This window comes from Haliaeetus leucocephalus, unplaced genomic scaffold, assembly GCF_000737465.1.
Source record: "Haliaeetus leucocephalus isolate CR32 unplaced genomic scaffold, Haliaeetus_leucocephalus-4.0 Scaffold0, whole genome shotgun sequence".
Lineage (NCBI taxonomy): Eukaryota > Metazoa > Chordata > Aves > Accipitriformes > Accipitridae > Haliaeetus > Haliaeetus leucocephalus.
In genome coordinates, this window is record NW_010972436.1 from 25,021,183 (window position 1) to 25,048,857 (window position 27,675).

The 27,675-nt window shown below is 46.6% G+C and overlaps 1 protein-coding gene across 1 annotated transcript in view; it reads right to left on the reverse strand.

Moving 5' to 3' along the window:
• The window catches only part of VILL (villin-like), a 37,813-nt gene that overhangs the window by 2,128 nt on the left and 8,010 nt on the right, over positions 1-27,675 (reverse strand). The window contains exons 2-18 of the mRNA XM_010561146.1: positions 22,555-22,636; positions 20,969-21,043; positions 18,120-18,316; positions 16,116-16,224; positions 15,679-15,789; positions 13,997-14,196; positions 13,832-13,910; positions 12,367-12,465; positions 9,311-9,464; positions 8,167-8,267; positions 7,348-7,485; positions 6,670-6,828; positions 5,621-5,800; positions 4,728-4,873; positions 3,869-4,013; positions 3,018-3,206; positions 662-730 (exon numbers count right to left, since the gene is read on the reverse strand). Coding sequence (XP_010559448.1) covers positions 662-730; positions 3,018-3,206; positions 3,869-4,013; positions 4,728-4,873; positions 5,621-5,800; positions 6,670-6,828; positions 7,348-7,485; positions 8,167-8,267; positions 9,311-9,464; positions 12,367-12,465; positions 13,832-13,910; positions 13,997-14,196; positions 15,679-15,789; positions 16,116-16,224; positions 18,120-18,316; positions 20,969-21,043; positions 22,555-22,623 — 2,220 coding nt within the window. The 5' untranslated portion in view covers positions 22,624-22,636. The remainder of the gene's footprint in view (positions 1-661; positions 731-3,017; positions 3,207-3,868; positions 4,014-4,727; positions 4,874-5,620; positions 5,801-6,669; positions 6,829-7,347; positions 7,486-8,166; positions 8,268-9,310; positions 9,465-12,366; positions 12,466-13,831; positions 13,911-13,996; positions 14,197-15,678; positions 15,790-16,115; positions 16,225-18,119; positions 18,317-20,968; positions 21,044-22,554; positions 22,637-27,675) is intronic.

Here is a 27,675-nt window from a genome sequence, read left to right on the forward strand (position 1 = left end):
ACTCACTGTAGTCTCATTCTTCTCATGGTAACAGCAGGGGAAGGTGCATGTGGGAGGACAGAAGGTGAGATTAGATATGTACCATGCCTAAAACTTCTAAATTACCTGCATACCCTCCCTGATATGCCATCTCTCCTGGTTCAAAGCCCCTGCCACTTCCTTCAAGCCTTCCTCCTGCCCCTGTCCAGGGCAGAACTGATCCCGTGTGACAGTCACGTTTGGGACTCTTGGGATCTGGTTTCCTCTGTGCTTTGTAGGATCTCCCACTGGGCTCTGCCCTCCCTGACCAGGGGCTCCTTGTCTGGGGTCTTGTCTAGTGGCCCCACCACTGCAAACTACTTATACAACGCTTAACTGCACACTCTTATAGCTGCACGCACTTTTATTTGCGTGTGTAGTTTAGAAAGCAGCTGGCCAATCTCCTGCTCACCGATGCCTCTGCACAGGACTGGAAAAGCCCCAGGAGATCTGGGTGTATTTATGAGTTATTAATCACGTCTCCCTCTGCTTTCCACGGAGGAGCACAGCTCTGATCCTGACAGCCTGAGGTCCCCACGCCTGCCCTGATCATTATGTCCTCTCCTTCGTGCGAACAGGCTGGGGGACGCGGTGGGGTTTAAACCCAGGCGTTTCCCACCCATATGGTCGAGAAGCAACTCACCACTTTGATCTCGGATATAGCCGACATCTCTCCTAAGCTGTTCTTCATCTCCTCATAAGACTTGCCATCCTAAAGGTAAAGAGAGTTGTAAGAAGCACAGGCTGCCTTTAATTAGCACATGCTCCTGTTCTCTATCGGGGTCAGGACATCATATGAATTTTAAAGCGAAGTGGTGCCCATGCAGGTGGCAGCTGGTGCCTCCTGCAAATCCCAGCTCGTGGAATCAGGAGACTGTGCCAGAATCTGAGCTTTCACTTGAAAACAAAGAAACAAATGGACTTTAGCCTTTGCAGTTGTACAGTAACGGGTGAAACCAGGAAATTTAAAGACTTCAGAGAGCAGAAGGCAAATGAAGAGAAATCATATTTACTACAGGATTGAAATATCTTAGATTTTAAATGAATCTTGCAATGCATGAAAATTTGGGATAATATAATATTCCTTTTTTCCCTTCCCTGATTCATTTAGCTAAAGCAATCGATTTTTCAAAGCCTCAGTCCCTGACTTCTTGTAATTTGGTGCCATGTATTACCAGCTACCTCTTATTTCCTAAAAAAAATGGAATATACTAGATATATTAGCAAAGCTCATGACTGTGTTTTCCTAAGCAGCCAGGAGATGTCAGTTCTTAACAGAATCATTGAGCGAAGTTCCCCAACAAGAACAAACAACATAAACACATGGACTGCAGAGCAAACAAATTTAGACCCAAAACTGAGCAATGAACACACACACCAGATGTTTCTGGGATGTCAACAGTTTGGATTGCTTGTCTGTAGTTGCTGGAGCTGCCTACAGGGGATATTTTTAGAGGCACATATTTTATGAGCTGTATCCTTGTTTTTCAGCGGTTGCTCAGAAACAAACAAGGTTTGACCTTTGTTCTAAGCATCAACATTGTTTTACAGGTCATTGCTCTGGGAGTTGCTGTCTTATCTGTCCAAACCCGGCTGTCAAGACAGGCTCTCTACCACCACACTGGTTGCAAAGAAAGACGATGCAAACCCAGCTACAGGAAATAAAATATCTCTGTATGAGTTTTCCTGCAGTGTGAAGCCCCCTGGGGACCTTCACGCCATTGCCCTGGCTGTCCCACCTGCAGGCTCCAGCATGGGAATTCACTCACAGCCCTTTGGGCAACTAGAAGACTGGATTGCTTGTGAACAGGCTGACCGCCCATGTTCATAGAAAAAACCAGGAGCGAGAAGGGACAATCAGTAGCAGCCCACCGGGGAAAGCTCTGGGAATACACCCTCTGGGAGCTGAGCTTTTCCCAACTGCCCATCATCTTCTGCCTTGGGGTTTTTTTTTGCTTGTTTTGTTTTGTTTAAGCCGTGAACACCAGTGCCATCAGCTGGCAGGAATTTAGGTGCACAGCCTGGCAGCATTGCTTCCACCTGGCTGTTTGCTATAAACCAATACTCTGGCTCTATTAATCACCAAAGCCCCTCCAAGATTGTTCTTTATTCCCAATATATTCTGTGCTGTAGCACAAAGTCCCCAGGCTGGCTGGACCGGCTGGTGCGTGGTCTGCGTGGAGTTAAGTGCACCTCTCCTTCTTCTGTCCAACCATGCTGTGCCCAACCAAGGTTGGAGACTGGGTCCTGACAGTGCACCATGGGGTTTTGTGCGCTGGCCACAACAGCAAATCTCTGCTCCGCATTATACTCCTGAAATGATTTGAAGCCCATGTGTTTGAAAGAGGAGAAAAAGGACTTCTTTCTTTCCCAGGCACCTCCTCAGGCACGTTTCCATTGCTATATAGCGAAGAACTGGTATTTCTAAATCAGCTTTTGAGAAGGCTTGTATGTAGGGACCAAGGGTGACCTTGCTCAGGAGCTCCTGGGCTCTGATGGGCAGCCTGCAAACCTGAACACGAGACCTGTCTGCTCGCATCTTTCATTTCGCCAGAGTTTGCCCTTCAAGCTGGGCCATAAATTTTTCTCTGTGACTGCATTTTGAAAAAAATGAACTTTTTTTTTCAATTTTCTTTATGATGTGGGGTGCTTCTGTTTTCACCCTGAACTTGGTTTTACTACTAGCAGTCCCAACCCATTTTTGGCTGAAATCACAAACCTGATTTGGGACCTAATCTTTTTTAAAATAAAAATGTGAATATTGTGAATTCAAGCACATTTACTTATATTTGCAAAGGCCTCAGTTTCACCAAAACCAGCTACTTTTTGCTGGCGAAGGAGTAGAAGCTGCTCAGGTAGCACCAGGAAGGCATGAAGCTCAGGGCATGTCCTAGCTAGGTTTTGCCCCATGCACCACAGAGGATATGGTCACTGATGATAACACCCTTTAAGCACCGCTGAGCACACGTGCACACCACAGGGCTTTTCCAGAAACTTACGCTCCATTTGTAGGGGTCCCAAGCGTTGAACCATCCTGTGAAGTTGAGGGGTTCGTAGCCCTGCTTCACCAGTATTATCGGAGTTGCCAAGTCTCTCCCTGCCGGATGGGTCTTGAGAAACTCCTTAGCTGAAGCAACTGCTTCATTCCTCTCGTATGTGTTGGAGGCTTTGCCAACCCAAAGGAAAATCTGCAAGGAGAGAATGTGTTGAAGATCATTGAGTACTTAAGACCTGTGCAGACATGGCTGTTTGCTCTCCCCTGCCAACTGGAGCGGAGATAAGACTGGAAATATTGTTTCCCAATAGTTCCCTGGGATTTTGATCCCAGATTTACTCCCAGCCAAGACAGATTTTGCTTTTGAGACAGGCACAAAGCATAAACATTTCAGGAAACAGTTCTTGTACGTTTCAAGGTAGCTAAACTCAGATCCTTGCATGGGCCAAAACTCCAATGGCCTCAGAAAGCAAAGCCCCCAGAGACAGTTTCTGATGGTCTAAAGCAAGTTGTCACCATTGGTGCTGGGAAACAAGGGGGAAGGTTTCTGGGTGCCACCTCCTTATAGGAGCTGGCAAAGACTGGAGCAGGTTCAGCTCTTCTTAACTTGGAGCAAGGCAGGGACCAGGTGTCTTGGTTTCCTCCTTTCTGAAACAGGGCTAGCAATACTACCTCACTCACGTGTTTTGTGAAGGACTGGACATGCGCCTGCTTGTCTGCCCAAGCATCATGAAGGGTTTGGAGATGGGGCAGAAGGGATATTACCCTTGGTTTCACCTTGAAGGATGGATTCAAACCAATTAAGCCATAACCTGTTTGAAAATACGTCTGGGAAGAAGGGGAGTCTGTGCTGACCTCTTCCCATGTGTCTAGCAGCATGACGTCATCTTCATCCAAGTCTTCCTGGCAGAAGCCCACCACCTCTGTCATGATGAATCGACCCGTCTGGTTGGAGCACTCAAAGAGGCGAGGTTGGTAGTGTGTGATCTGCTCTTGAAACCTTCCTCATGCATGGGAGGGAAAGAAAAAGCAAGAGAGGTGGAAACCTTTCCCTTGTGGTTTACTGCAGGGCCCTGCCACTACTTGTCATGACCTTGATGGAAGAGGTGGGAACATGGCAACACTCATCTGAGGGCCTGAAAGTCAGCAAAGTCAGGTCTCGGGATTCTTGGACCATTTTAACAATTTTTAAAGGTAACTTTTTCTCCACCCAAAGAGGGCAAAAGCAGAACCCTTCTCTCATTGTGGAGATGAGCCTGATGTCAGGTGAAAGCCATATCAGATTGTTTGGTTGCAGAGGAACCCATCACCTGCCCAGAGGCCTGGAGAAATCCAGGTTGTTCAAAAGCAGATTTAGTTTCATGAATCTTCTGGGGCTGCCCATAAACCTAATAATAGCTGGAAATGGAGCATGTGGTTCATGCAGCCCTTATGACAAGATGTGGGATGGATTTACTGTGGAAAAGGAGGATGTAGCACACCCTTGCCTGCAGGGTTTGGATCTGCAGCTCCTACTTCACAGAAGGCCTGACCCAAAACCTAGGAAAGAGACATCTTGGTGTAGTTTCTGACCAAGCTTTTGGTGATATTCTGACCTCGTTCTCCCTTTAGTGAGGACACAGTATCAGAGTGCTTACTCACCTTCCTGCAAAGTTTTGATCCCTTGCTTAATGTTGCCTGGCCAAGCCCAGAGGAACAAGCAGGTCACTATTACCTCTTTTCACTGGCGTAAGGTGCTTTGCCTCCCAAGGCTTCCCAGAACTCTGCGGGCTCTTGTCCTTCCAAAATGGTGAGCTTGTCCCGTTTGGAAACGATGTCAGCTACCATTTTTGCCATCTCCCTCTCATCTCCGCTGCACCCCTGTGTTCAGAACATAAGATTGAGGTGGAGTTAGGGACAGCCTGGCAAAACTTATCTGTGGGGAAAACTTGGCTTGGTCCTACCCTCCTCTGGAGAGTTTTAGACCTGCTTGAATGCTTTTGAGGGTCTCATCTGAGCTGGTCACTCAGAATCCATTTCTAGTCCTTGAAGGGACATTCAGTGCAGCCAATGGCATCTAGACCAAAACTCATATAATCACAGAATGGTTTGGGTTGGAAGGGACCTTAAAGATCATGTAGTCCAACCCCCCTACCATGGGCAGGGACACCTTCCACTAGACCAGGTTGCTCAAAGCCCCATCCAACCTGGCCTTGAATACTTGAAATGATGGGGCATCTGCAACTTCTTTGGGCAACCCTTCTGCTTCGGTTTGATCTACGATCTCATCCTGAAACACTCGACTAAACCAGGATAAATGAATATGCTCTAATGCTGGCTAATTTCTTACAGCTGGAGAACTTGGGGTGCTTTATTCAGCTGAAACTTGTATGTACATCTAAAATGAGGTGAGGTGAATCCCAAAATGGGTTACTTCTGTAGAGAGAGGGCTGTGCTCCTGCTGATCCTCTACAGACAGAGCCTTCTCCTGGGTGGACCTCGCTCTATCGAAATTAATGGGCTACCTGCCCAAAGATACCCCTCCACAGTGGTGGTCGGAGGGTCCATCCCCACATCAGCCATTTTGGGTCCCTTCAGCTGCCTTCCCTGGACTCCCTGCAGTCTCACCTTCCCGCACCACAGGTAGCAGACTTGGCTGGTCGACAGCAGGAAGACGTCGTTGGAGTTGAGCGAGGAGGCCCGGGCTGGCACCTCTGTGGCCTTCGTGTTCATCTCGTCCGTGCCCCTCACCTGGAAGAGGCGGATCGCCGGCTCGGGCGTGATTTTCTGAGCCCGGCTCGTGCCGCCCTGCAAGGACACAGAGGGAAGGATGGTATTGGGAGGTGAGGAGGGCAGGCAAACCCAGGGTGCAGCTGGTTTGGGGCCACAACCTTCCATGCTGCTGCAGCGATGGACCATGGTCCACAGAACAGGTGAGGAAATCCAAATACCTTCTGGTTCCAGGTCAGAATAAAACCCACATGTCATAACTTCCGTATTTCTCCCTGGTTATTCCGAGTCTCTCCCACCTCCCATCAAGATGTTCAAGTTCAACGTGAACAGGTCTCAGTGTCTGCAAAGCATTTGCCATGTAAACTGGGCAAGGCAGCTGGACTTGTATTTCCAGCTGCACTCGAACATCTGCCATAGAAGTTGTATGGTGCGACTAACACTGAGAGCTGAGGGCAAACTCCCTCTTCCCCAGCCATTTGCAATGTCTCCACCACTGATGCTGACAGCCAAAGCAGCAAGTGAAGTGGGTTAGTAGTTAACGTGATATAATTCAGGCAGGGACAACTCAAATCATGTAACTGTTTGTAGGATATTTTGGAGGACCCTTTCTTGATAGTCGTATCTGTAATTTAGAGGATGATTGTCGTATTATAACTCTGCAAAATATTTTGGGATAGAGTTGGAAAAAACATCACACATTAACGCTGGAGCTCGGGGTGGACAGCTGAGTCTGGGTCAGTCCAGGACTGTGTTTACACATATGGTGTTCAGACTACTTGGGAAGTAGTAGAAATGTTCCACCACTTCCATCTGCCAGCCCATGTAGTCCTGGCAGGCTCCTTTCCTGAATACAAGCCCATTTTCCTGGACTGTTTCCATTGCAACTGCCAAGCCATCGATGGTTCTTGCACCTTCCATTGCCCATGCGCACGAAGCTACATTACCTCGTAAATGACCAGCTTGCCCTTGAAGATTGCCAGGAAGTGTGTGGGCTCCTTGCCCATCGTCACGCGCACCTGCACGGCCTCGTCCCCGTGCTTTTTGTCCAGCTCGATGGCATTGAGGGCACAGGCGGTGATTTCATCCACAGAGGCATGGCGACCCTGGGGAAGAAAGAGAGGCTGCATGTAACGTGATGAGGTGAAGGGTGTAAAGCTCTGCACGGTGTAACATCTTGTCAGTCCCAAGCCCTGCATATGATATCGTGAGATCAGAGTTAAAACGACCAGAGGTTTAAATTTCACTTGCATTCTGGTTTTGGAGGCTTTAGCATCCCATTTTCAAAGCTTCTCTTTGCATTCCAGGGGAGGTAAATATACTTTAAAAAGGAAAGCAGAGATATTCATATACTCAGGTGTCTCCAGGAGCTCAGGCTTTAAGGGACGATCTGAAAGACTGCAAAGTTTGACCTCAGCACTATAAGCCACATCATCCTTCACTATTTCTGTCTGACATTGCTGGCTCTCAGTCTGATGCCAGCTTGGGCTCAGAGTGTCCATGCTGCCTACAAAGCACAGCTTGGGCTATTTGCAATGGACAACTAATGAGCAAAGGACGTGTGAGTTCTTCTGGATGGGAAGAACTGGATTGGGAACAGCCCCTTCTGCTTTGGCTTGACCTACCTGCCACATGTAGAGGACATAGTGAGGCCTGCCTGATCTCAGGTAGGTGTACAGGACCAGGTAGCAATCACCCCCGTAGAACTGCCCATATGTCTTGGGATTCACTGGCTGCATTTGCAAGTCCTCAATCCTCCACACCTAGTGAAAGAAACATCTCGGTGAGCAGCAGTGGAATCAACATGAAGACGGAGCGCAGCCCCTTTGCCAGCAGACCACTGAAGTTCAGGTCTTCAGTTGGAAAGATAAACCTTCCCCTCTCCTCCAGATGCCAGCCTATGTTCCCCCAGCTTGACTAAGTGCTTGCTGGCAAAGTCTGGTCTCTCCAATGACCACCACAATACATGTGTCATTAATGGACTTTCGGCAGTTGGTAGCCCTCAAGGAGGAGCAGCCTCCAGATCCCTTTCAGCCCCACAGTCCCTCTCTCAACCAGCTCCATCTTCCATGGGAGGCCACAAGAATGGGAGAGGGGCCTCTGCTCTGCACAAGTTTGGTTGATATGGACCTAACTGAGAGACAGGGTGAGAAGGGAATCGACTGTATCACCTCATGACCCATCCACATGGCAGGAGAGGGGTCAGCTTGGTGACTGCTTTGCTCCACAGGCCATGGGTTGGAGGAGAAATGCCCCCGAGCTACTGTAACTGCTGTGTAAGTTAAAGCTGGCAAGCAGGTTGCTCTGGCTGAAGCCATGCTTTCTTGGGGAGGATAGGTGGGCACATCTCCACAGCTCCATACAGCTGCTGCGTGTGAAAAGGCAGAGGCGTTTGGAAACGCTCTGGTAAGTGCATCGTCTGTCAGCGAAAGGAGCTCTCTCACCTCTATCTCCCCAGAGGCATCATCGACCATTCTCTGCTCAGCAGCTAGCTCCGGTCTGGCGTGGAGCTGAGTGGTGTCAAACTTCACCTGCTCCACCTTGGCTGCATGCACCAGCAGGAAAAAAACCAAGAACCCAGTGAATGCACAGTTACATACAAACCCTCTGCGTCACCCTCACGCACACACACAATCGTTATAGACGCGAGAAAAGCCTGGTCCGCCGTTGCAAGAAGTTAGTCGTGCCACCAGTAAGCCAATGTTGATTTTGGAATATGCAAGAGCTCACACACTCCAGTGTTGATCTGTTACAGGCTGGCAACTGGCCATATAGCACGTTCCAGTAATGATTGGCTGGTAAGGATATTAGTTGTCTCCTGACTGAAAATTCATAATTGTTTTCCAAATCTATACATATTTACCTCCTTTTAAAATGTTGCTTTCAGAAATAAAATGGCTACATTTCTCCAGCTCATGATAAAGAGAGAAAGTATTTATGGACAGCACAGAGAAAGACAGAGGTCGAGAAAAAAGAAAGAACTTGCAAAGCCAAGAGATTTGCGGCTCTCAGGGTATTATTGATGGAGACATTCAGCATCTCTGTCACCATCCCACCATTCATCAGCAAGTTCTCTCTCTTTGGTATTGTTTACTCTTTGGGGTTAATGCATTGTAATATTCACTTCAGCAGCGTGATAAATTGAGGCACCGTTTACACCTGGTGTAAATACAGAATAATTCCATTGATGTCAGGAGGGTCTTGGATGGATGCCAGTGTAAATGAAAGCAGAATGTTGTTCAACACTTCCTTATCAGGTTCAGTATTAGCCCTTTATAAAGAAAATGAGGAAGTTCTGCATGTGTGAAGTTTTACATACAATTTTTCAGATGAAAGTGATCTTCTGCTAACATTTACATTTGGAATAAGTGGCAGTTTAGTTCATATAAGAAGCCTCAGCAGTTCTGAATGCTGTTCAGTTCCTGAATCCCTTGCATCTACTGAAGAAGGTGGAAAATACAAGGTGTGACAAGAATGTGCACTAGATTTTCAGGATACTGAAGGCAGGAGACAGTTAATGTGAATGATGTTCCCTCAGCTGTGGCTTAGCACAGGTAGGAAAGCCAAATCCAGGACAAACATGCTCACCAATTTTGCCAGTAGTGTAGACTTTGCCCAGTCCTTGCGTTTCATCCTTTTCTGTCCACCTCTGGAAGAGCTGTTTAAACATGGCTGACTCTGCTCCATCACTGATCACTTCAATGTTGGTGGATGAAGGATAGCCTTTGGCTTGGATAAAACCCTAGTGGGGTTGAAAAAGGACATTAGTGGGGACACACCGAGCTTTTTACACACATGGGAAGAGGGATGTGGACCTGAAACAGCCCAAAGAGTGAACATCCTCCAGTGAACACATGACCAAGGGGCAGGATTCACCCCAAGACTTGCGTTCAGACTTACAGAGATGTCTACAAGCTCTCACTGTAGTATCTATGTTTATTTCTGTGTTTAGGGGACTGAACCCTAACCCTAGAGGCTGGTCACCTGGATCACATCCTACACTTAATCTCTACATGGCACCTTAATCTTGAAAAGAATCTCACTCAATGGGTCTAATGAAAATCTTCCTCCTCTATCTCAGACAGCTCCATTGATGGCTTCTGGGGATGGATCTAGGACTGGAGGGAGCAGTGATGGGGTGTGCTCATGACCCAAGTGCCTAGTTCAGTTCTTTGTTTTTCTCCAACCTTTTTGTCCCTTTCTAAAACAAGGAGACTGTCCTCCCTGTAGTAGGATAGAGAGCATGCATGCCAGGGTAGTGAAGGGATGGAGCCAGCTAAGTACCCCAGAGCATGGTGTGTGTTCTGAAAGGACTAAACACTCACAAATCTCTATTTTTTTTTTCTTTATTTTTTTTCTAAAACCACATTATTTCTTTGCAATAGAACTACTATTGAGATAAAAGACTACTTCAAAAGAGGTGCTTGATACAATATGAGAGGGAAGAAAATTATCTGTGTTCTGCCACAATGCCAAAGTCATTGCTCGTTTTTCTGGGAACTGCTCTCATGTTTATCTCTGCAGGCTCCAGGATGACCTGGAGGTACAGTGCTGACAGCCGTGGTTCAGGAAAGGAGCCTGACTGTGGGCTTCTGAGCATTCATCTTCTGCTGTAAATACTGCAGCCACACACTACCCCCAGGGAGAAGCAGAGCAGATGGTCTTCCCATCCCTCCCACCTGCCACACTGAAAGAAAGAGATATCTTTTGTTCTACATGTGTAGCTCAGGGCCAGAATTTGCAGAGCTGATTGATTGCCTACTAAAAAGCATCCGAGTTAGTTAAGCTTTTGAAAGGAGCACAGAGGACTGCGAGATAAGTTTTAAGGCAAAATTTGTCTAAGCTTTTCTTCTCCAAGACAATAGGTGCAATTGGTATTGAAGCTGGGTGTCTCCCTGGCTGGGTTCTCAACCTGGCTGGTTGAAGTTGGGGCCACTGAAGTTCAGTATCTCCTAGTAAGAGCTCATTGAAGATGAGGCTGTTTATGGTCTTGACGTAAGTGAACAGATGAATTAAAAGCTAAGTTAAGTTCCCTTGTAGCATTTACTTCAACGTGCCAACTTGTGAAAAAACCCTACCAAATGCCTTACTTGCTCAGGCTCCCTTGAGGCTAATTTTTTTCTGAAAGGAAGAGTTGAGGCATGCTCTGCCAGAAAAGAACTGCATGGCAGCTCATCTGGAGGAGCGGCATAGGTGCCAGGGCACTATGCTGGTGTACTCTACCTTAATGTGAGCCCTGTGCTTGCCTCAGGTTGGCCAATCTGAATTAATAGCAGTTAATAACAGATATCCTTCTACCCAGTGGAAGAGCCCTGTATCATCTTCAAATTCACAGGCTGTCGCGGTTTAACCCCAGTCAGCTACTAGGCACCACACAGCTGCTCGCTCACTCCCCCCCCACCCAGTGGGATGGGGGAGAGAATCGGGAAAGAAAAGTAAAACTCATGGGCTGAGATAAAGACAGTTTAATATGACAAAAAGGAAGAAAATAATAATGATGATGATAATAATAATAATAATAATTAAAGAATTGGAATATACAAAACAAGTGATGCACAATGCAATTGCTCACCACTCGCTGACTGATGCTCAGTTAGTTCCCGAGCAGTGATTCCCCCCCAGGCCAGCTCCCCCCAGTTTATATACTGGACATGATGTCACAAGGTATGGAATACCCCTTTGGCCAGTTTGGGTCAGCTGCCCTGGCTGTGTCCCCTCCCAACTTCTTGTACCCCTCCGGCCTTCTTGCTGGCTGGGCATCAGAAGCTGAACAATCCTTGACTTAGTCTAAACACTACTTAGCAACAACTGAAAACATCAGTGTGTTATCAAAATTCTTCTCATATTAAATCCCAAACATAACACTATACCAGCTACTAGAAAGAAAATTAACTCTATCCCAGCCGACACCAGGACACATGCAGAACCTGGGCCCAGATCCATTGGTGCTGTGAAAAAGACTTGTTGCCTGTAATGGACTTGCAGTGGAGGCCTGTAGCACCCACATAAAAGGTCTGGCTTTTCCAGAGACCCCAAGTAATCGAGTTCCCCACTGACTTGCACAAGGCATTACTCTTGGTTGGGAACACAAGAGATGCCTTTCAGGGCCAGAGCAGTGGTCCGTGCTGCCTGGGACAGTGGCAGTAAGAGATGCTGTTTAGTGACACATGAGCTTGGTGGCTGTTTTCGCTGTGATCCCTTCACTCTCCCCAACATCTACAATAATGGGTCACGGATGTTAGAGAGAATGTAAGAGCCCCTTTAATATCTGTTTATGGACCTCTTGATCATGAATTTGTCTAATCCCATCTCGACCCTGATGATACTCTCTGCCTCCAGCATCTCTTGAATCAACAAATTCCAGAAATCCATCATATACTGCATAACAAAGTATTTTCTTTTATTCTTTCTTTTCTTTAACAAATTTCTTCACAGTTTTAGTGGCAGGTCTTAGTTCTAATGCAATTTGGTGACTAACAATTTTGTGTTTACGTCATCACGCCTCCGTTAGATGTTTAACTTCTCTCTCTGCTATTACACAGGCCAGCTCCTCAAGACCTACACTTAATTGTAATTAGTGGTCAGATCTAGATTAGCACTTAGTCAACCTCCCACGACATTGTTTGCACTATATTACCACTCACCACAGCTCGAGTGAAGCCTGCTTTTTTCTCTTCCAGGCTGGAGGCTTTTCCTCTCCAGACGTAAATCTTAAACCCACCTTGGTCTAAAATGTAGCAGTCCTGAGGTGAAACAGAAAAAAACAGACATAAAAAAACTCTGTGCAGGAAAAAGTCCTAATTTGTAGCCTACTCGGGTTGGATCCTTCTGGAAGATTTAGATTAGATATAGATATAGCTCATTTCCTTGCCTTGCAGAGCTCTAACCCTGGTGCAATCATCAGCAGAGGCAAGAGAGGATGGATTTACTGTGGTTCATAAATGGACTACAACTACCATCAACCCTACAGTGCAAGGGTTCATGAGTATGCTGACTTTGTGAGCACACCTGACCCAGGCAGCTGCCCTTTAACTGTAATGAGTTAAAATATGTGTTTTTCTTAGGCATTGCTCAAAACTGGCCATTACCATCTCATGAGAGATTTTCCCAAACCAATGGAAACACCAGCTCCAAAAGGCTCCAGGGGAAGTGTATGCTGAAATATCATCCTCAGTCTGCTGATGGTGGTGCTCATTTATGCCAAAACTGCTACTAAAGGAGCAGGAAAAGTCCAAATTAGACATCTTCTGCATGACTGTTTTGTGTCCCCGATCTGGAGCTAAAAGTGTTGCATTACTGTGGATGCAGCGGGATCCCAAACCCAAAGGGGATGAGATGGCTGCCGAGCAGCCTGTCTCCACTGCAGAGAGTTGGTGCTCCAAACTGACAAACCACTGCGTGACCAAAGGCTTCTCATTTTTCAGACTGAACTTTGGCAAGAAAAGCAAAAGCTTCACATGCCTGTAGGAGGAGACTGAGATTTAACAAGGCTGACACCAGGGTGAATAAGGGAGCTGGAGCCTTGCAGCACAACGCTGTTTTGGAACAGGCTGCTTCGCACTGCAGAGAATTAAGGATGAGCAATTCTCTGACAAATTCTAGCCAGAAGGATATTATTCTGTTTTCTGAAAGCCTTTGAACAGAGGGTCTGTAAGGAATCTCCTTGCAGGGTGGGTCACTGAAACCAGCCACTTGCTACAGCAGGAAAACGTATCTTCATGATTTTGTAAGCAGAGTATTTATTTGCTCTGAATTCTGCAGATAGAGGGCTATCCCCGAACGTGAGGTGCTGAGAAGCCTTATTTCCGTCTGGAATATATTGCTGGCCCACAGCAATCCTTGACTCTGATTGCCAAGCTAATGTCATCTTTGGCTGAGAGGGTCAATTTGCCATCTCCCGTTAGAGCAGCTTCAACGCACCACCTACTTGTGGCCACTTAGTAGGGGTAAGCTGTCCTGTTTTCAGAGGACACCTGATAAACCTGAATGGTTGGAAGGGCTGATAATTTTCAGGAAAACAGGGTATACCACTGAAACAGGTGCTCAGCTGAAAATACAGCAAGCCACAGCATCCTTTTCTCGCTGTAAGGACTGATGGCTTTCTCTCACCTCGTGCTGGAGCAGATCCTGCGTCAGGGGTCGGGTGGCTATCTCCTGTACCACCAGGTCGTTGTCCTTCTCATAGACACTGAAAGACAGAGTCACCGAGCAGAGTCAGCTTCTCAGCACTCGCCGTGAGAAAGGAGAGGGTTTGCAGCCCATCCCTGCACTTACTGGTAGAGCCGGACATTTGCTTTCTGCAGCTCATCTGCTTTCGCATCAGGGATGGCGTCTCGGAGCTCCCCGTGCCTCTCACCCAGCACCATCTTCATGATCTGCATGAGGTCCGGGGAGTCTTTCTCGTTGTCAATAATGCCGATCTGAGCGCGGCCACCTCTTTCGCTGTCCCTGATGCTGCGAGCCAGCACGAGACCCTGCACAAGGATCACCAGGGGTAAGTCTTGATCCAGACAACAAATTCAGCATGACTCACACCTACAGCAATGACTAAGCACCAATAGTCCAACACAGATTACCACAGATCTATGAAGCTTCTAGTGTCCTCCAAGTTCAGCTATTAAAAAAGAGGATGTCTATAATGACTGCTTATTAACTAACTCTCAGGAAAATATTGCTTATTACAGTCACTCCGGGTGCTCGCTCCTGCAGGGCACAGGCACACAGTAGCCACAGCAGGCGTTGCCTATGAGTGACTGTACATGAGCAGGTCCAAATATCTTCTGAGATGGTCTGGAGAGAGATGCATGCATGCTGAGGACAACAAGGCTGGATCCTGCAGAGCTGCAGGACCCTGGGTGCCCTGTGGTGACATTTTACATTTAAACCTTTCAAGTATTCAAAAACCGTGGATGTTTTCAGTAAAAAAAGCAGCGTGAAATGCCAAGCATCTAAGTAGACTGAAATTTCCATTTTTCCATTGAATTCTTTTTTCCATGCCTCTTACTGCAACAGCTTTGAAAGGGGCCCCTCTTTGTTAGACCTGGGAAACGACCTGCTTGATTGCCAGGCCTGAGATGAACCACGGCCTCTTCCTCAAAGCAGCCTCCTTCTACCTTCTCCCCCTTCTCTGTGTCCTGAGAGTTTCTTTGTCTATTCTCCACCCTCCATTGGATCTTCTCTAGCCATTGAGTCCTGGAAAAGTGCCTTCCCTGAGAAGCTTCCCCATCTCCTAGCTCATCAGGCACTATCATGTAAAGAGCAGTCCCACCTGTCTTTTAATATGTATAATGACTGGCTACAAATTAGGCCACCAACTTTGCTGATGACCCACTAATATATCTTGCTTTATTACATCTCTGCATCTCAGTTCCATCAGTAAAATAAGGATAATGACCCCTTTGCAAAGCGCCTTAAGAGCTATGGATCTGACCTATCAACACGTGGGTTATGTATTCCTGCTTGTCTCATACTGACCAAGCTGGAATTCCCTGTGATTCTGTAAAAGAAAAAAAATAATAAAAAAAATATTCATCTACCTATGGGGTAGTTACTGCAGCTAAACCTACTGGTGCTGCTGACTTTTTAGTCCCACATCATGCAAACTACAGGGCACAGGGGGATGGAGATGGACCTCCCCAGAAGCAGAGGAGCTGGATGCCTTTCTGGAGCTGGAGCTACTGATGTGCTCATGGCCATCCATGAAACCCAAGCTGAGGCCAGGTCTGAACTGGAGCAAAGCAGTTTGTTGGCCCTCTGTTACCAGCAGATGGGCAAGTAGATGATTTACCATGATCTTCTCTGTTTATCTGTGTATTGCTGATTTTACTGAGATTTTCCCTGTGCAAACACTGAGTGCTGTGGGATTTTTTGTTTTGTTTGTTTTGTTTGTTTGGTTGGTTTTTTTTCCCCTCCAGGCATCACAAAATACTGCTAGTAAACCAAAGGTCTGTACTCACCCTGGATTTCTCAGCAATGCTGCAGCTGGGGCCGTTCCACTGAATCAGCACTTTCCCGAGGTCCAGCAAGAAAACATCACCCTTATTGAAACTGTCCCAGGAAAGTGCTACCTGTCATGAGGAAATTAAAGCATTTGGCAAACCAGAGGGGACAACAAGAGCTGCAGGAGACAAGTCACAGCCATTGCAAACTTGCCCCTGGGGATGTGAGAACTGGTCTGCAATGATATGCTCATTTTTGTAGCACTCAGCTATTCCGACCTCAATGGCTTCTCTCGTGATAATACCAAACTCCCAAGCAAGGTCTTGAAAACAATCCTGTAGTAGGGGTTCTTGAGCAGAGATGAGCTGTTTAGCAGGCAAACCTGGTTGAAAATGGGTGTAGGAGGAGAGGCAAGGAGAAGTGATCCATAAGAAGAGAGGGCTTTTCTTTTTACCTCTGTGGCTGACACATGCTTCTTCCCCTTGACATGAAGAAGACGTTTGATGTTGTACATATTGGTCTCCACATGCTTAAATCCTGAAGCCACTCCACCCTTCTTGTAGCTGTTGTGTAGCAGGGAATAAAGAGTCAAAGCTGGTTAGAAAATGCCTTTCCCTCTACCCTCTGAGAACATCTCAAGCTTTTGGTGACAACTAAAAAACTTAGAGCCAATATAATCTCAAAGTCCTAAAAATGGAATGTCAAATGCTGTATTGCCTCACGCTACTGTTTATGGTCCCTGGTCAAACCATGACTCCTCACATTGTTCATCCACCTGTTATGGGTGTTGTGTTGCTTTTGTGCATCTTGGGAGAAGGTGTGTAGATGAACAGGTAGGTCAGGGATGGCAATGGAAACGCAACACAACCGAACTGAAAATCTCATTAACCATGGCAGTGGCATCTCAGAATTGAAATATGCTGTAAACATGCAATTAAAAAATGAAACATATTTTGCAGAAAACAGACTTTTTGCTAAAATCTGGTTTTGTTCAAAATAGTTATTCTTTTAAAAGTAGCTTAGATAGGAAATTGTTGCCATAAGTAGAACAAAATGCTATTGTAAAAAGGTATAGGACACTGTCCTTCTCTCAGATTTAATCTACCAATTTTGTTCTTCCATCCTTGAACACACACTTTGCAATAGCTGCTGTTACCACTGTATTGCCTCACTGCATGATGCCATCCCCTCCTTTTCATGCAACTTTGCAAGGAAGACACAATCACATCATGAGAGGACACGGTCCCCCAGGGAAGTCCCAGAGCCTTTTTACTGGGTTTTGGGGCAAGGCTAACCCACTTCCACATATCCCATACCATTTTAGAAAACAGATCCAATGTTCATACTATAGTAATAATTGACAGAGTATAATTGCCGTTAATGGGAAAAAGCGACAATTACTAAGAGTCTTATAATTTTGCCACGTGGGTAATACATGTATTTTATCATAGCATGGAAGAGATTGGCAAATGTGGTCAGGCGTGTGAGTGATTCACAGTACTTTAGACTTGTTTGGCCCAGTTGAACATACCCACAGAAGGATGGTCTGGTGATTAGTCCACCTGCCAAGGTGTGGAAAGAGCCTGGTTTAATTTCTAATTCTGCCTCAGACTTCCTGCTTGACCTTAGGGATGTGGTTTAGACCAAGAAGTCATCTAACTCATACTGATTTCAGAGGCAGATAAGTTTCCAAATAGACTTCCAAATCTACATGCTTTTGAAGGTCTGAAGTTTAGTCCTTCATTGCCCCTTACTCATCTTTATGATGAGGATAAAAGCACTTTTTTGCCTCACAAAAGTCCTGAGGAAACTCATGAAAGGTTGTAGAGATGCACAATACAGAGGTATCAAAAAACAGATTGGGATACAGGGTATTAACTGAGGATGGGTTTTCATCCTGAGCTTTCTTCAGCTGTTTAAAAGCAAGGCACTTAGGCTGTTCATTGCCAGTGAAGGTTCTCCAGGAGGACAGCTGTTGGAGTCACCTTCCGAAGACCCCAAAAGGAGCAAAGACCACAGAATTGGATTCAACAGTATCTTTTAGACGGCAGAAGTTCAGAGTCAAACTTTCCTCCCACTACAGGAATATTACTCCCAGAGTGAGCCAAATCAGCACTTCTTTTCCCGGTGGATATTAGTCTGAACTGCCCTGAATGGACATATTTATCTAAAGTGTGTAGAGGAGAGGAAGGAATACCCCAAGGTGAACAAAAGGGAGGTGCAATCACAGCAAACATCTGGGAAAATGATCAGTAGAACAGAATGACATGGTTCCAGACTCAGTGCTTACAACTAAAATTTTCAAAATAGAAAATTTTTCTTCTGAATTTTGACCGACTTCAGTGCTGATCCATATTTTTCAGATTTTTGGAATGCTGATAGCTCTGAGATGTGGAGAAGCAGAGGGAACCCCGGGGACCATAACCCACCTCGTTGCAGGGTATTTTATGCTACTCACATAATGCCGTTGCGGAAATAACTTTGGAAGGTCTCAGACTCATGTCCCTGCACTTCTCGGTGCTGCACGGGGTTCCCGCTGAGCACATTGTCCATCTGGGTGACGTACAGGGCCGCAGCCCCTTGCTCATCCTGAGATGAATCCTTGCCAATCCAGTAATGCAAATCCACAGCAGAGCCATGAGAGGTTCTTTTGGTCTGGAAGAGTTGGGAAAGACAAGTCAGGATGAAGACACAGCCCATATGTGTGTTTCAAACAATATTGCTGGCCAGTGAGACCTGCCAAAACCAAGTAACCATGGAGCCCTATCTCAGGACCTTTCCCAGTTCCGCCTTTCTCCTGGGGAAGGGGAGAAAGGACAGAGCCTTAGGATAATCCCTGAGAGCTTCAGCCTGGAGCCAGGGACCTGATTTGGGAAAGCATTTATGTGGCTTATGTACATATTGCACTGAAGCATGGTTGTGTCTTATGGTCTTACGTGCTTTTATAACTCTTGTTATCAAGGAAAACTGAGCACATCTGCAATTACAAAGATCAATGCGTTCAACCTGTCCTACTTTTGTAGAGTTTGATATTAAAATTTAAAAGAGACTAGGGAAGTGATTGTCCTGTGTCCAGTGTACTCGGCACTGGTGAGGCCGCACCTCGAGTACTATGTTCAGTTTTGGGCCCCTCGCTACAGGAAAGACACTGAAGTGCTGGAGCATGTCCAGAGAAGGGCAACAAAGCTGGGGAAGAGTCTAGAGCACAAGTCTTATGAATAGTGGCTGAGGGAACTGGGGTTGTTTAGCCTGGAGAAAAGGAGGCTGAGGGAGACCTTATCGCTCCCTACAACTACCTGAAAGGAGGTTGTAACGAGGTGGGGGTCGGTCTCTTCTCCTAAGTAACAAGCGATAGGACAAGAGAAGATGGCCTCAAGTTGCACCAGGGGAGGTTTGGATTGAATATTAGGAAAAATTCCTTCACAGAAAAGATTGTCAAGCATTGGAACAGGCTGCCCAGGGAAGTGGTTGAGTCACCATCCCTGGAGGTATTTAAAAGACATGTAGATGTGGCGCTTAGGGACGTGGTTTAGCGGTGGACTTGGCAGTACTAGGTTAACAGTTGGACTTGATGATCTTAAAGTCTTTTCCAACCTAAATGATTCTACGATTCATAGATCACCTTTTTAAATGTAATGTACACTGCTATTTATTTGCCTGGAGATACTATCCTTTCTTTCCCATTCTCTTTCTCATATCACACTACATAGTAACACAAACTGCCTCTGAATTCCTGCTGACTTGCAAAACAGACATAACTCCAATGGAGCTGAACCTGCGTGTGCATGCTGTGATTCATCTTATTACAGAAAAACCTAATAGCCTAGAAAGAGGAGGCAAGGGATCTGAGAACAGGTGCACTTATTGTTATGTGAGTTGTGCCAGTTATTTTTCAGCACCTACTGTGTTAAACCCTATCATGGACACCTGGGAAAGGTAATAAAAGCTCATTTTATAAACTGGATTTGACACTAAGTTCTGTTTATTTGCTTTGTGCAGTGATACCACAGCAAAACACACTAGAAGAAGTTGAATAAAATACAGCTCAGTTCCTCTAGGCACAGCTAATTAATTTGTTGCAAAATCACTCAGTTTAATACCCTGTTATTGAAGATGATCAAAGTCCCATTGTCTTGTGGACTATCTTTGTTTGGAGAGGCTCCAGTCAAGATGCAGAATGCATAGATGAGTATTTTTACCCTCCCATCTGCAGGGGGAAAGGAGAGTTGTGGGCTGATTAAGGGCTTTTCTACCTGGGGAAGCTATTGCAACATAAGCTGAGCCTGTGAGCATCAAAATCTATACTGATATCTGTAGTCAGCTCCTTGCAAGAACACTCATATTCTGCTCTAAGCATGTCTTTGGGTAGCTGCTACCAAATCAATTCAGCACTCGAAAGGTAGCATAAAGGCATGTGGAGGGTGAATTAGAGCAGGAGACCCATTCTCTATTGCTATCTCAGCCTGATTTCCTAGCTTGACGTATAGTGGATGTGCCTTTGGTTCCTGCGGGATAGTGGAGGCTTTGCTATCTCTTGACTGATGGAGATGTTTGCAGGAGGGACACTCAGACCCAGGAATTGGGAAACGCTTCTGGTTTCCCCTGTATGGACATTGTTAGATGCAATGGGGCCTGGATTGCTCTGTGAAGATGAAGAGGTTTGGAAGGAAGTTTGGGAGCTGAGTGCAACACATCAGCCTCCCACAGAGCTTCAGGAACACAAGGCACTTTGTACAGTCCACAGAGTCGAGGTGGTTCTCAGAAATTCCTCAAGCTTCTGGCTAGCCTGGCTTCAGCTGGTTGCAAGTGGGTCTGGACCAAATTTGGGAGGAACAGATGAAGTGTCCTAATGGGGACATGAGAAGGGCTGCAGAGCCTCTCGGCTGTTTGTGTGACACAGAGTAAGTGGCACACCTCCATAACCCACATCATCTGCTGCAAATAAGACCCTCCAGTCAGCCAACTCTCACACCCCCAAAAGACTCCCGTAAGTCATGCAAATGTAGGCCTTTATTTAGTTTGCCAGGAACGTACTGGATATTTTGCCATGTCTGGGTATGACTCAGTTAAATAATTTTAATGTATTAGTAAGTTAATGGTTCCTCTGGACTTCTGATTTACTAAACACACATTGTTGTTGCAACAGCCACGTTAAATTCAGGTGCCTGATTAGATAGTGAACGTACATGTACAACCACTTTTACCCACAGTGCTGCTCTTGCCAGTGAGGGTGACTAGGATCCAAGTCAGAGCTAAACAAAAACCAGTTGCCTACCAAAGAGACCAATGTTTGCTAGCCTTACTTACGTGCAGAATTATGTAGCAGTCTCCTTCAAAAAAAGTCCCATAAGCCTTTTCAGGTACAGGAACCATCTTCATATTCTGCAAGGAAATGAGTGTTTGGGTCATTGCTAGAACTTCAGAGGCAGAAGTTGATGTGTGTGAAAAAGGACAGCTGGGGTGAACGAAACACTAAGGTGACAATCAGGGTTTGGAGAAGGAAAAATCAAGGCTGTGCTTGTGAGCTGGGAAAAGCCACTTCTGGGGGATATCCCAAAAGTACTAAGGGGTGAGAAGGGGCGAAGGATAATGCTTCTTGGACAAATTGACAAGTATTTTTTAGTTTCCTTGACCTTCTGCAATCCTGTAGGTCTGGAGCAAGAAGACCTGGAGGTCAGGCTGAAGTGCTCCAGAGCTTGCATTTGTAGGGAATTTCCCAGGGGACTGAGCACATCTCATCCTAGGTTTAGTTTTGGGGCGCGGTTTTTACTCAGTACCCATAAGTTCAAGGGTAACTTTCAGAGCTTTGTTAGGATAACCACTTTGCCAGGGATTCATAGCAACCAGCAGTGCTGACAAAAGACAGACTTGAGGACACTGATGTGTCCCTCACCCCTCCAGGCCCTAATGGCACACTTCATCTGGTGCAAGTGCACAATTAACCAGCCATGCCTGCCCAGCGTAGGTGCCTGGATGTGCCACCCACCAGTATACATGCAGCTCCTGGGCTTGAACTGGCTCTGTGGTTCCCTGGAATTAGAGACATGCATTCTTCTGGTGGCCTAACTGGTTTCCCAGCATACCAGCTTGACCCTTGTGAACTGACTTGTCTCTAATTACAGATTCTCTGGAAAGAAGCTTAGTACAGTGCTTCTGAGAGAAATGGAAAGGCAAAGATCCTGTGATGTTTGGAACACAGCTGGGACCTGTGGAGGGCCACCACCATTTGGAGACGTGCTGGAGCCCTGTCCCACTGCTCCCGAGTGGATTCTGCACCTCAGTCTACGCCCCCTCTCATTGCAGGGGAACGTTCTTGGCAAATTAGGTCAGAAAAAGGCAGAATTGAGCACAGCCCAGCTCCACTCCAAAACCAAATATCACTACAAGCAGAAGGTGACCTCGCAGGCTGCAGTATCTCCTTGCAGTGACCCATTGATCAGAGTGGGAAAGACAAGGATGAAGTGCAAATAGACTCCATGGGATGCCTTTGCTCCAAAAATGTGTGCTTTCCCCACAGGAGCTGGTATAGACTAAGGTCACCTATGCGTAAACCCTCTTCCTGGTGAAACAGGGAATTAATTTCTGGTGTGCTAAAGCAGCCCTGCATTGGTTTCCAAAGGGGTGGGAAAGCCTCCAGTGCTGGAGGAACAGCTTCAGTCCCACCGCATTCATGTTTCCTTAGTCAAGATTATCCCTGTTTTGCAGAGCAGGAAACCAAAGCAATAGCATGTTGAAAGTTGCACAGGGAGATGCTGGGTCTCCTGTTTCCCACTGTATCTTACCTGTGAGACCCTCTTTTCCCACCCAGATTACTTCAAGATAGATATCTCTTTCTTGAAACATATATACACACACATGCAGAAGACATATGCCATCATTGCCTCTTGTCATACCTCTATGCCCCATATCTGCAGTCCCAGCTTTCTCTCAATAGTTGGGAGATTTGTGTCACTGTCTGTCATCCTGCAGTCTGACCTAGAAGGGAAAGGAAGAAGAAAAAACAAAATATCTATATAATTGGATACCACAGTAAGTGTGCTAGTCAGGTGGGTTCCTCTTACTGTCAGTGGAGGTTTAATATAGATAATCACACCTTGAAGTGTCTCTATCTCTCTGCTGACTATGAAGAGAGCACAGCTGTACTTATCAACAGTTAGGTGGGATGAACCTACATTCCCAGGCTATCCATGCTCATGGGGGACCAAGCAAAGTGTGGGAATCACAGCCCAGCAAAGCCTGGATAGGATACTGTTGTTCTGGTGCGGGATTATTTTCCCCCTATTTGAATAGGTGGAAAGGATTTGTCAGGGTGTTGGACCTGACATCAGTACTGCTTTGTTCCCACCATGGCATGAGGGGTGGCAGAGACAATGGTGAACCTCCAGGAGACCCGTGCCCTCCTGGAACAGCCACTGGAGGTCAGGTCAGGTACCCTGGGGCACTGGGAGCCTGAGGAATGAAGGATGAGGTTCAGGTCTAAATTAAGACACCTGCAAGGTATCTCAGGGCAGGGCACCAGGCTCTCAGCTCCGTAAAGGTCAATGGAGACTTAGCCAGCACAGTCAGCAGAGCATATGGAGCCATCCAACTGATGACCCAGACGTCTTCTTTACACATAGCCAAGCAGCAACCTAGACTCTGCTGCCTGTATGGGGAAGAGGTAGGTTTCAGGTTTCAGTTGCCCACACAAAGGTGTCTGGGGACATTTGAGATGTTTTTGGTATCTCCAGCTGGCCCTTTATTGGGAGAACATGTCCCATCTACCATCGATAGTATCTACCAGCCGTGAAAAGAAAAAATGACCACCCTTAGATATGCTCCCTGTTCCTACTGCTTGGATAGCTGAGGTTTTGCTCAAGAAGCAACTTCTGAACCCCGCTTGTTTACAGGGCAACCTCCTGAAGCAAATCATACCTAAACCCGATGCATATGAAAACAGTGGGTTACATCCCAGCAGAGCTGGGGGGCCCATGGGGGACGGCCGGTGCCTCCTGAGCAGCTCAGGTCTGCTGGCACAGGACAGACTGTCCTTGCATAGGGGCAAGGCCCATATCAACCTTCACCGTATGAGTCACAAATCAAGGTCCAGCTTCGAGAGAGAGCACAGCTCACTGATTTCTGCGTTTTGCATTCATTTGCTTCGCCAGCGTGCTCCCCCGATTTGCATTTGCTCATGACAGACTGAACAATTGTACTATGTTAAAAACAACAACTTGATTGACTGCATTTTATTCTCTGTCTCCGGATGAAAAGGCTGCACTGATTGTAGGCCACAGCCTCTCCTGCGCTCCTCTGCTCAGCTGTAGGAAACCGCCTACGAGAAGGAATGGTGCCATGGCTGCCTCAACTCAGCACAACAGCTGAGCCGTGGTAAGATGAAAAATAAAGAAGCTATTGCACAAATCCATGGAAGAAGCTTCTTCTGAAGAAAGAAAAGAACAAAGACAGATAATCCCTGGCCAAAAGGCATGGGATTTATTGCTCATGTTCTGAGAGCATGGAGAGACGTGCTGCACTTGGCACCATAAAATCATAAGAAGCGATGGTCCATCTCCTGAAGGGTTTGCACACTGAGTAAGAGCACAAAAATTGCTGTTCTAGGTGGGAACATTGGTCCATCCAGATCTCCCACAGCCCAGAGCTGCCAGTCCCTGGCTCCTTGCACAGGCAGTAGAGAGATGCAGGTACCTCCAGGGGTGTTTTGAGCGCAGCCCCAACACCTCTCGACTAACTGAGCAGGCACCCACGGTCCGTCAGCACTCGGTAGCAGGAGTCAGACACGCTCACTTGTTCCTGAACGCAGTCTGAAGAACTGTGGAAGACTGAGTCCATGTAGCCTCATGAACCTAGCAGGAGCACATTCACCAACCTTCATCTCCCTCTCAGGTCCTCCAAAGAGCTTCCAGACAAGAAGACAAACAGCATGGAGGAAAAAAAGACATTTTTCATCTCAGTTCCCAGACAGGTAATTGAGATGCACACAGATTAAAAGGCAGTTCCAGGAAGATATTTCAGTGTCTACAGAGGAGCTAGACACTTTCTGAATGGGGTCCTGACTCACCTACTGTGAAGTCCAGGTCTATCAGGAACTGAAGCCAAAAACATGATCCAGGTTCAGATCTTTAACCAAAAGACCTTTCCTTTCTTTTAATACAGCATTCAAAAGGTCCCTATCAAAGAAAAACCCAAGTGAAGCCTCCTTCCCTCAGTTATCTTTTTAATTTATTTAGAGTTTTTCCTTCCAGCATCAAAACAGGAACAACCTGAAAACAAATCTAGTAGAGACATTTGTATGTGAGCAGACTTCAGGGGGAGAAATTTTTTAGCAAAACTGACACTGCTCCCTGTGGAAGGCAGCAGGCGTCTTGCTCTCCTGCTAACAGCGCAGGAAACCGGCAGCTGTGAGACACAGCTGGCTCCCTGCTTCTCCCAGCATCCCCACCTCTCCCATCAGAAAAGTTAACCCAAAGAATGCTGAGATTCCTCTGAGCGCAGACAGCCGTGTTGGACAAAACCCTCCGAAAGCCAGCAACGCTCTACCGATTCCCACCCAAAGCTCTTTGACTCAAAATGGGGATCTTGGATCTCCTCTGCTCCTGGAGCTCCTTTCTCCATCTGAAACCTGCCCATTAGTGCTGGTCCCCACTTTTCTGAGAAATGCTGCCTCTCCCTTCCTCCTTAGTCATTAAGCTGGGGGGGAGTGTGAAGCACAGACAAGGTTGGCTGTTTCTTTGGACTTTCCAGCTTCTTTCGGCTGTTAGCCAAGTCAGAAATAATAGGAATATGACTTATGTAATCAGACAGCTCATTTCATTAATGATTTAATGTGGGTTTTTAATTAGATGATCCCATAATTCAACTCCTGCCCAGACACAAAATCCAGTATTTATGGAGTGAGAACTTCCCATCTGTGCTGAAACCAGGAAGGGCAGAAACTTTTCTAACATTTTTTTTTTAAAAAGGGGATGTTAAGAGGCTTGGGTTCATTGTGGGGTTTGAACAGAGATGTCCGGGTCAGTTCCTATCTCAGTCAAACCAGTTTTGCCCAGCGCTGGGTGAAATGCAAATTAGCAAGAAACATGAGTCAACTGCCTCTGGGGCAGGAATTCACTGGAAAAAAAACTGGTTATGGGGATGGACATTTGCTTCCTTGTACACAGACACAACTTTACCTCTGAAGGGGGAAGAGAGGCACTAAAGCAGCTGTAGCTCCCCTCTTTGCCTCCACATTAGTAATACGCGACTACCCAATTTCCACTTCCAGGGCCAGCAACTCTATTTCCACCATTTCGCAACCATGGAAAGAGGAGACAAGTTGACACCATGAGCGCGGGCTGAGGTGGCCACTGCGTAGCAAAGACAACTGCTGGCTTGAGGCTGCTCTGCTGCGTCATCCCCACTCGGTTAAGATACTACAGATTAAACTGCAAAGAGCAAATGGTGCTGTTGGTTGAGGGCAGAGGACCTGGAAACCAAACGTCAGTGGCTGGCATCTTGGCTGGATGTCACAGTGGGAACAACCTGGAGCCTCCAGAGCTAAAAACAAAGCCTTCCCTAAAGCGATCTAGGTAACAAAGCTGGTGGGTGAGGGCAGATGGGTCTCTGTTACACCCGCTCCCCTTTACGTGCTGCCAAAATCACAGCAACGCTCCTGCTTGCTGAATATGATCCCCCATCCCCTCTCTAATCAGCACAGTGTAGAGAAAAGCTTGGCCTTCAGGAAGGACTGGATGACTAATTAAGTGTCAAGGTCACTCCCAAGATTGGTTAATGAATAACAGTTGGGGTGGAAGTGCCAACAATCACTACTTCATTTTGGTCAACCCGGTACGTGTTGAGAAAGCAGACCTAGCAGGACATTTCTTCAGGCAGACTCAGGCTGTTTGGGTGGGGAGGGAAAATAAGGACTCAGAAGGGGGATAGGAGATCATTTCAAACTCCTAAAGTACGTTCTGAATTAAGCCTGATTTGGCGTGTCTGGGTTTTGGCGGCACACTTACTGGGCTGTAGTCACGGTAATAAAAAAACCCCAGTGAAATGACTAATGCTCTGTACAGCTTCGGGAAAATAGGAAGCAGCTGTGGCTCCAGCCTTTCTAGGCTGAAAGGCCTAATTATTGGGAATACTTGGACTGGCATTAGATGAGGTAAACCAGGGCTGTTGAATTGCTTTCATTGTCTCCATTATAGTTGGGCATCTGGGCCCAAGTAGGTGCCATTTTACGTTTGCAGAGAGGACAGCAGTTAACTCTTGTTTTGCCCAGAGGAATGAAATTCAACATTGAGTTACCTTGTGCGGCTCACCAGCTACTGCTCAGGACCGTTGCTTTGAACGGTGACTGTCCAGAAGTACAGCACTCAACCAACATAAGCTGTCTTTTATTTTCATGTAGCAGGAGGAAAAAAAGTGGCTTTTATCTCACATGGAAATGATAGGTAGGGAGGTCCAGCAGTGGGACTTGTCTTCTCTCTCATGCTGTCACACAATCCGTCACATAATATCCTCCTCCAATTTTTTTGGCAGGAAGGCAAAGGTTGCATAGGTGAGAGCACCTGCGACATACATAACCGTGTGTGTCGGTGACAGCTCCTATCCTCTTGCACAATCGCAGGAAGGGTTGCAATCAGAGAAGCTGAATCACGTTACCCATGTTGGATGTGCTGGGACATGGTGATGAGGCAGGGAATGGGATATGTGTTTTGGGGGGATGGCAAAAAAGGAAAAAATACAGCTTGGCTCACCCTCCTCCTCTCAGTCCCGTGAGGTCCAGGTTCAGGAGCTCAGTGTGGCCAGCATGCCAAGGAGAAGGCTCTGCACCAACACGCCCGGCTGACCACAGAGAGCACTTCAGCCTTCTTGGAAAGAGCTGTTGCCTGGCAGCTAAAATTACGTAAAACAGGCCTTGAAATAAGATGCTATTTCTGATCATGGTGGGCAATTAAATATTGGAACAGCTTATTAGGGAAGCTGGCAGGCTCGTCTTTGCTTAATGTCTTTGAAATGAGACGGCTAAA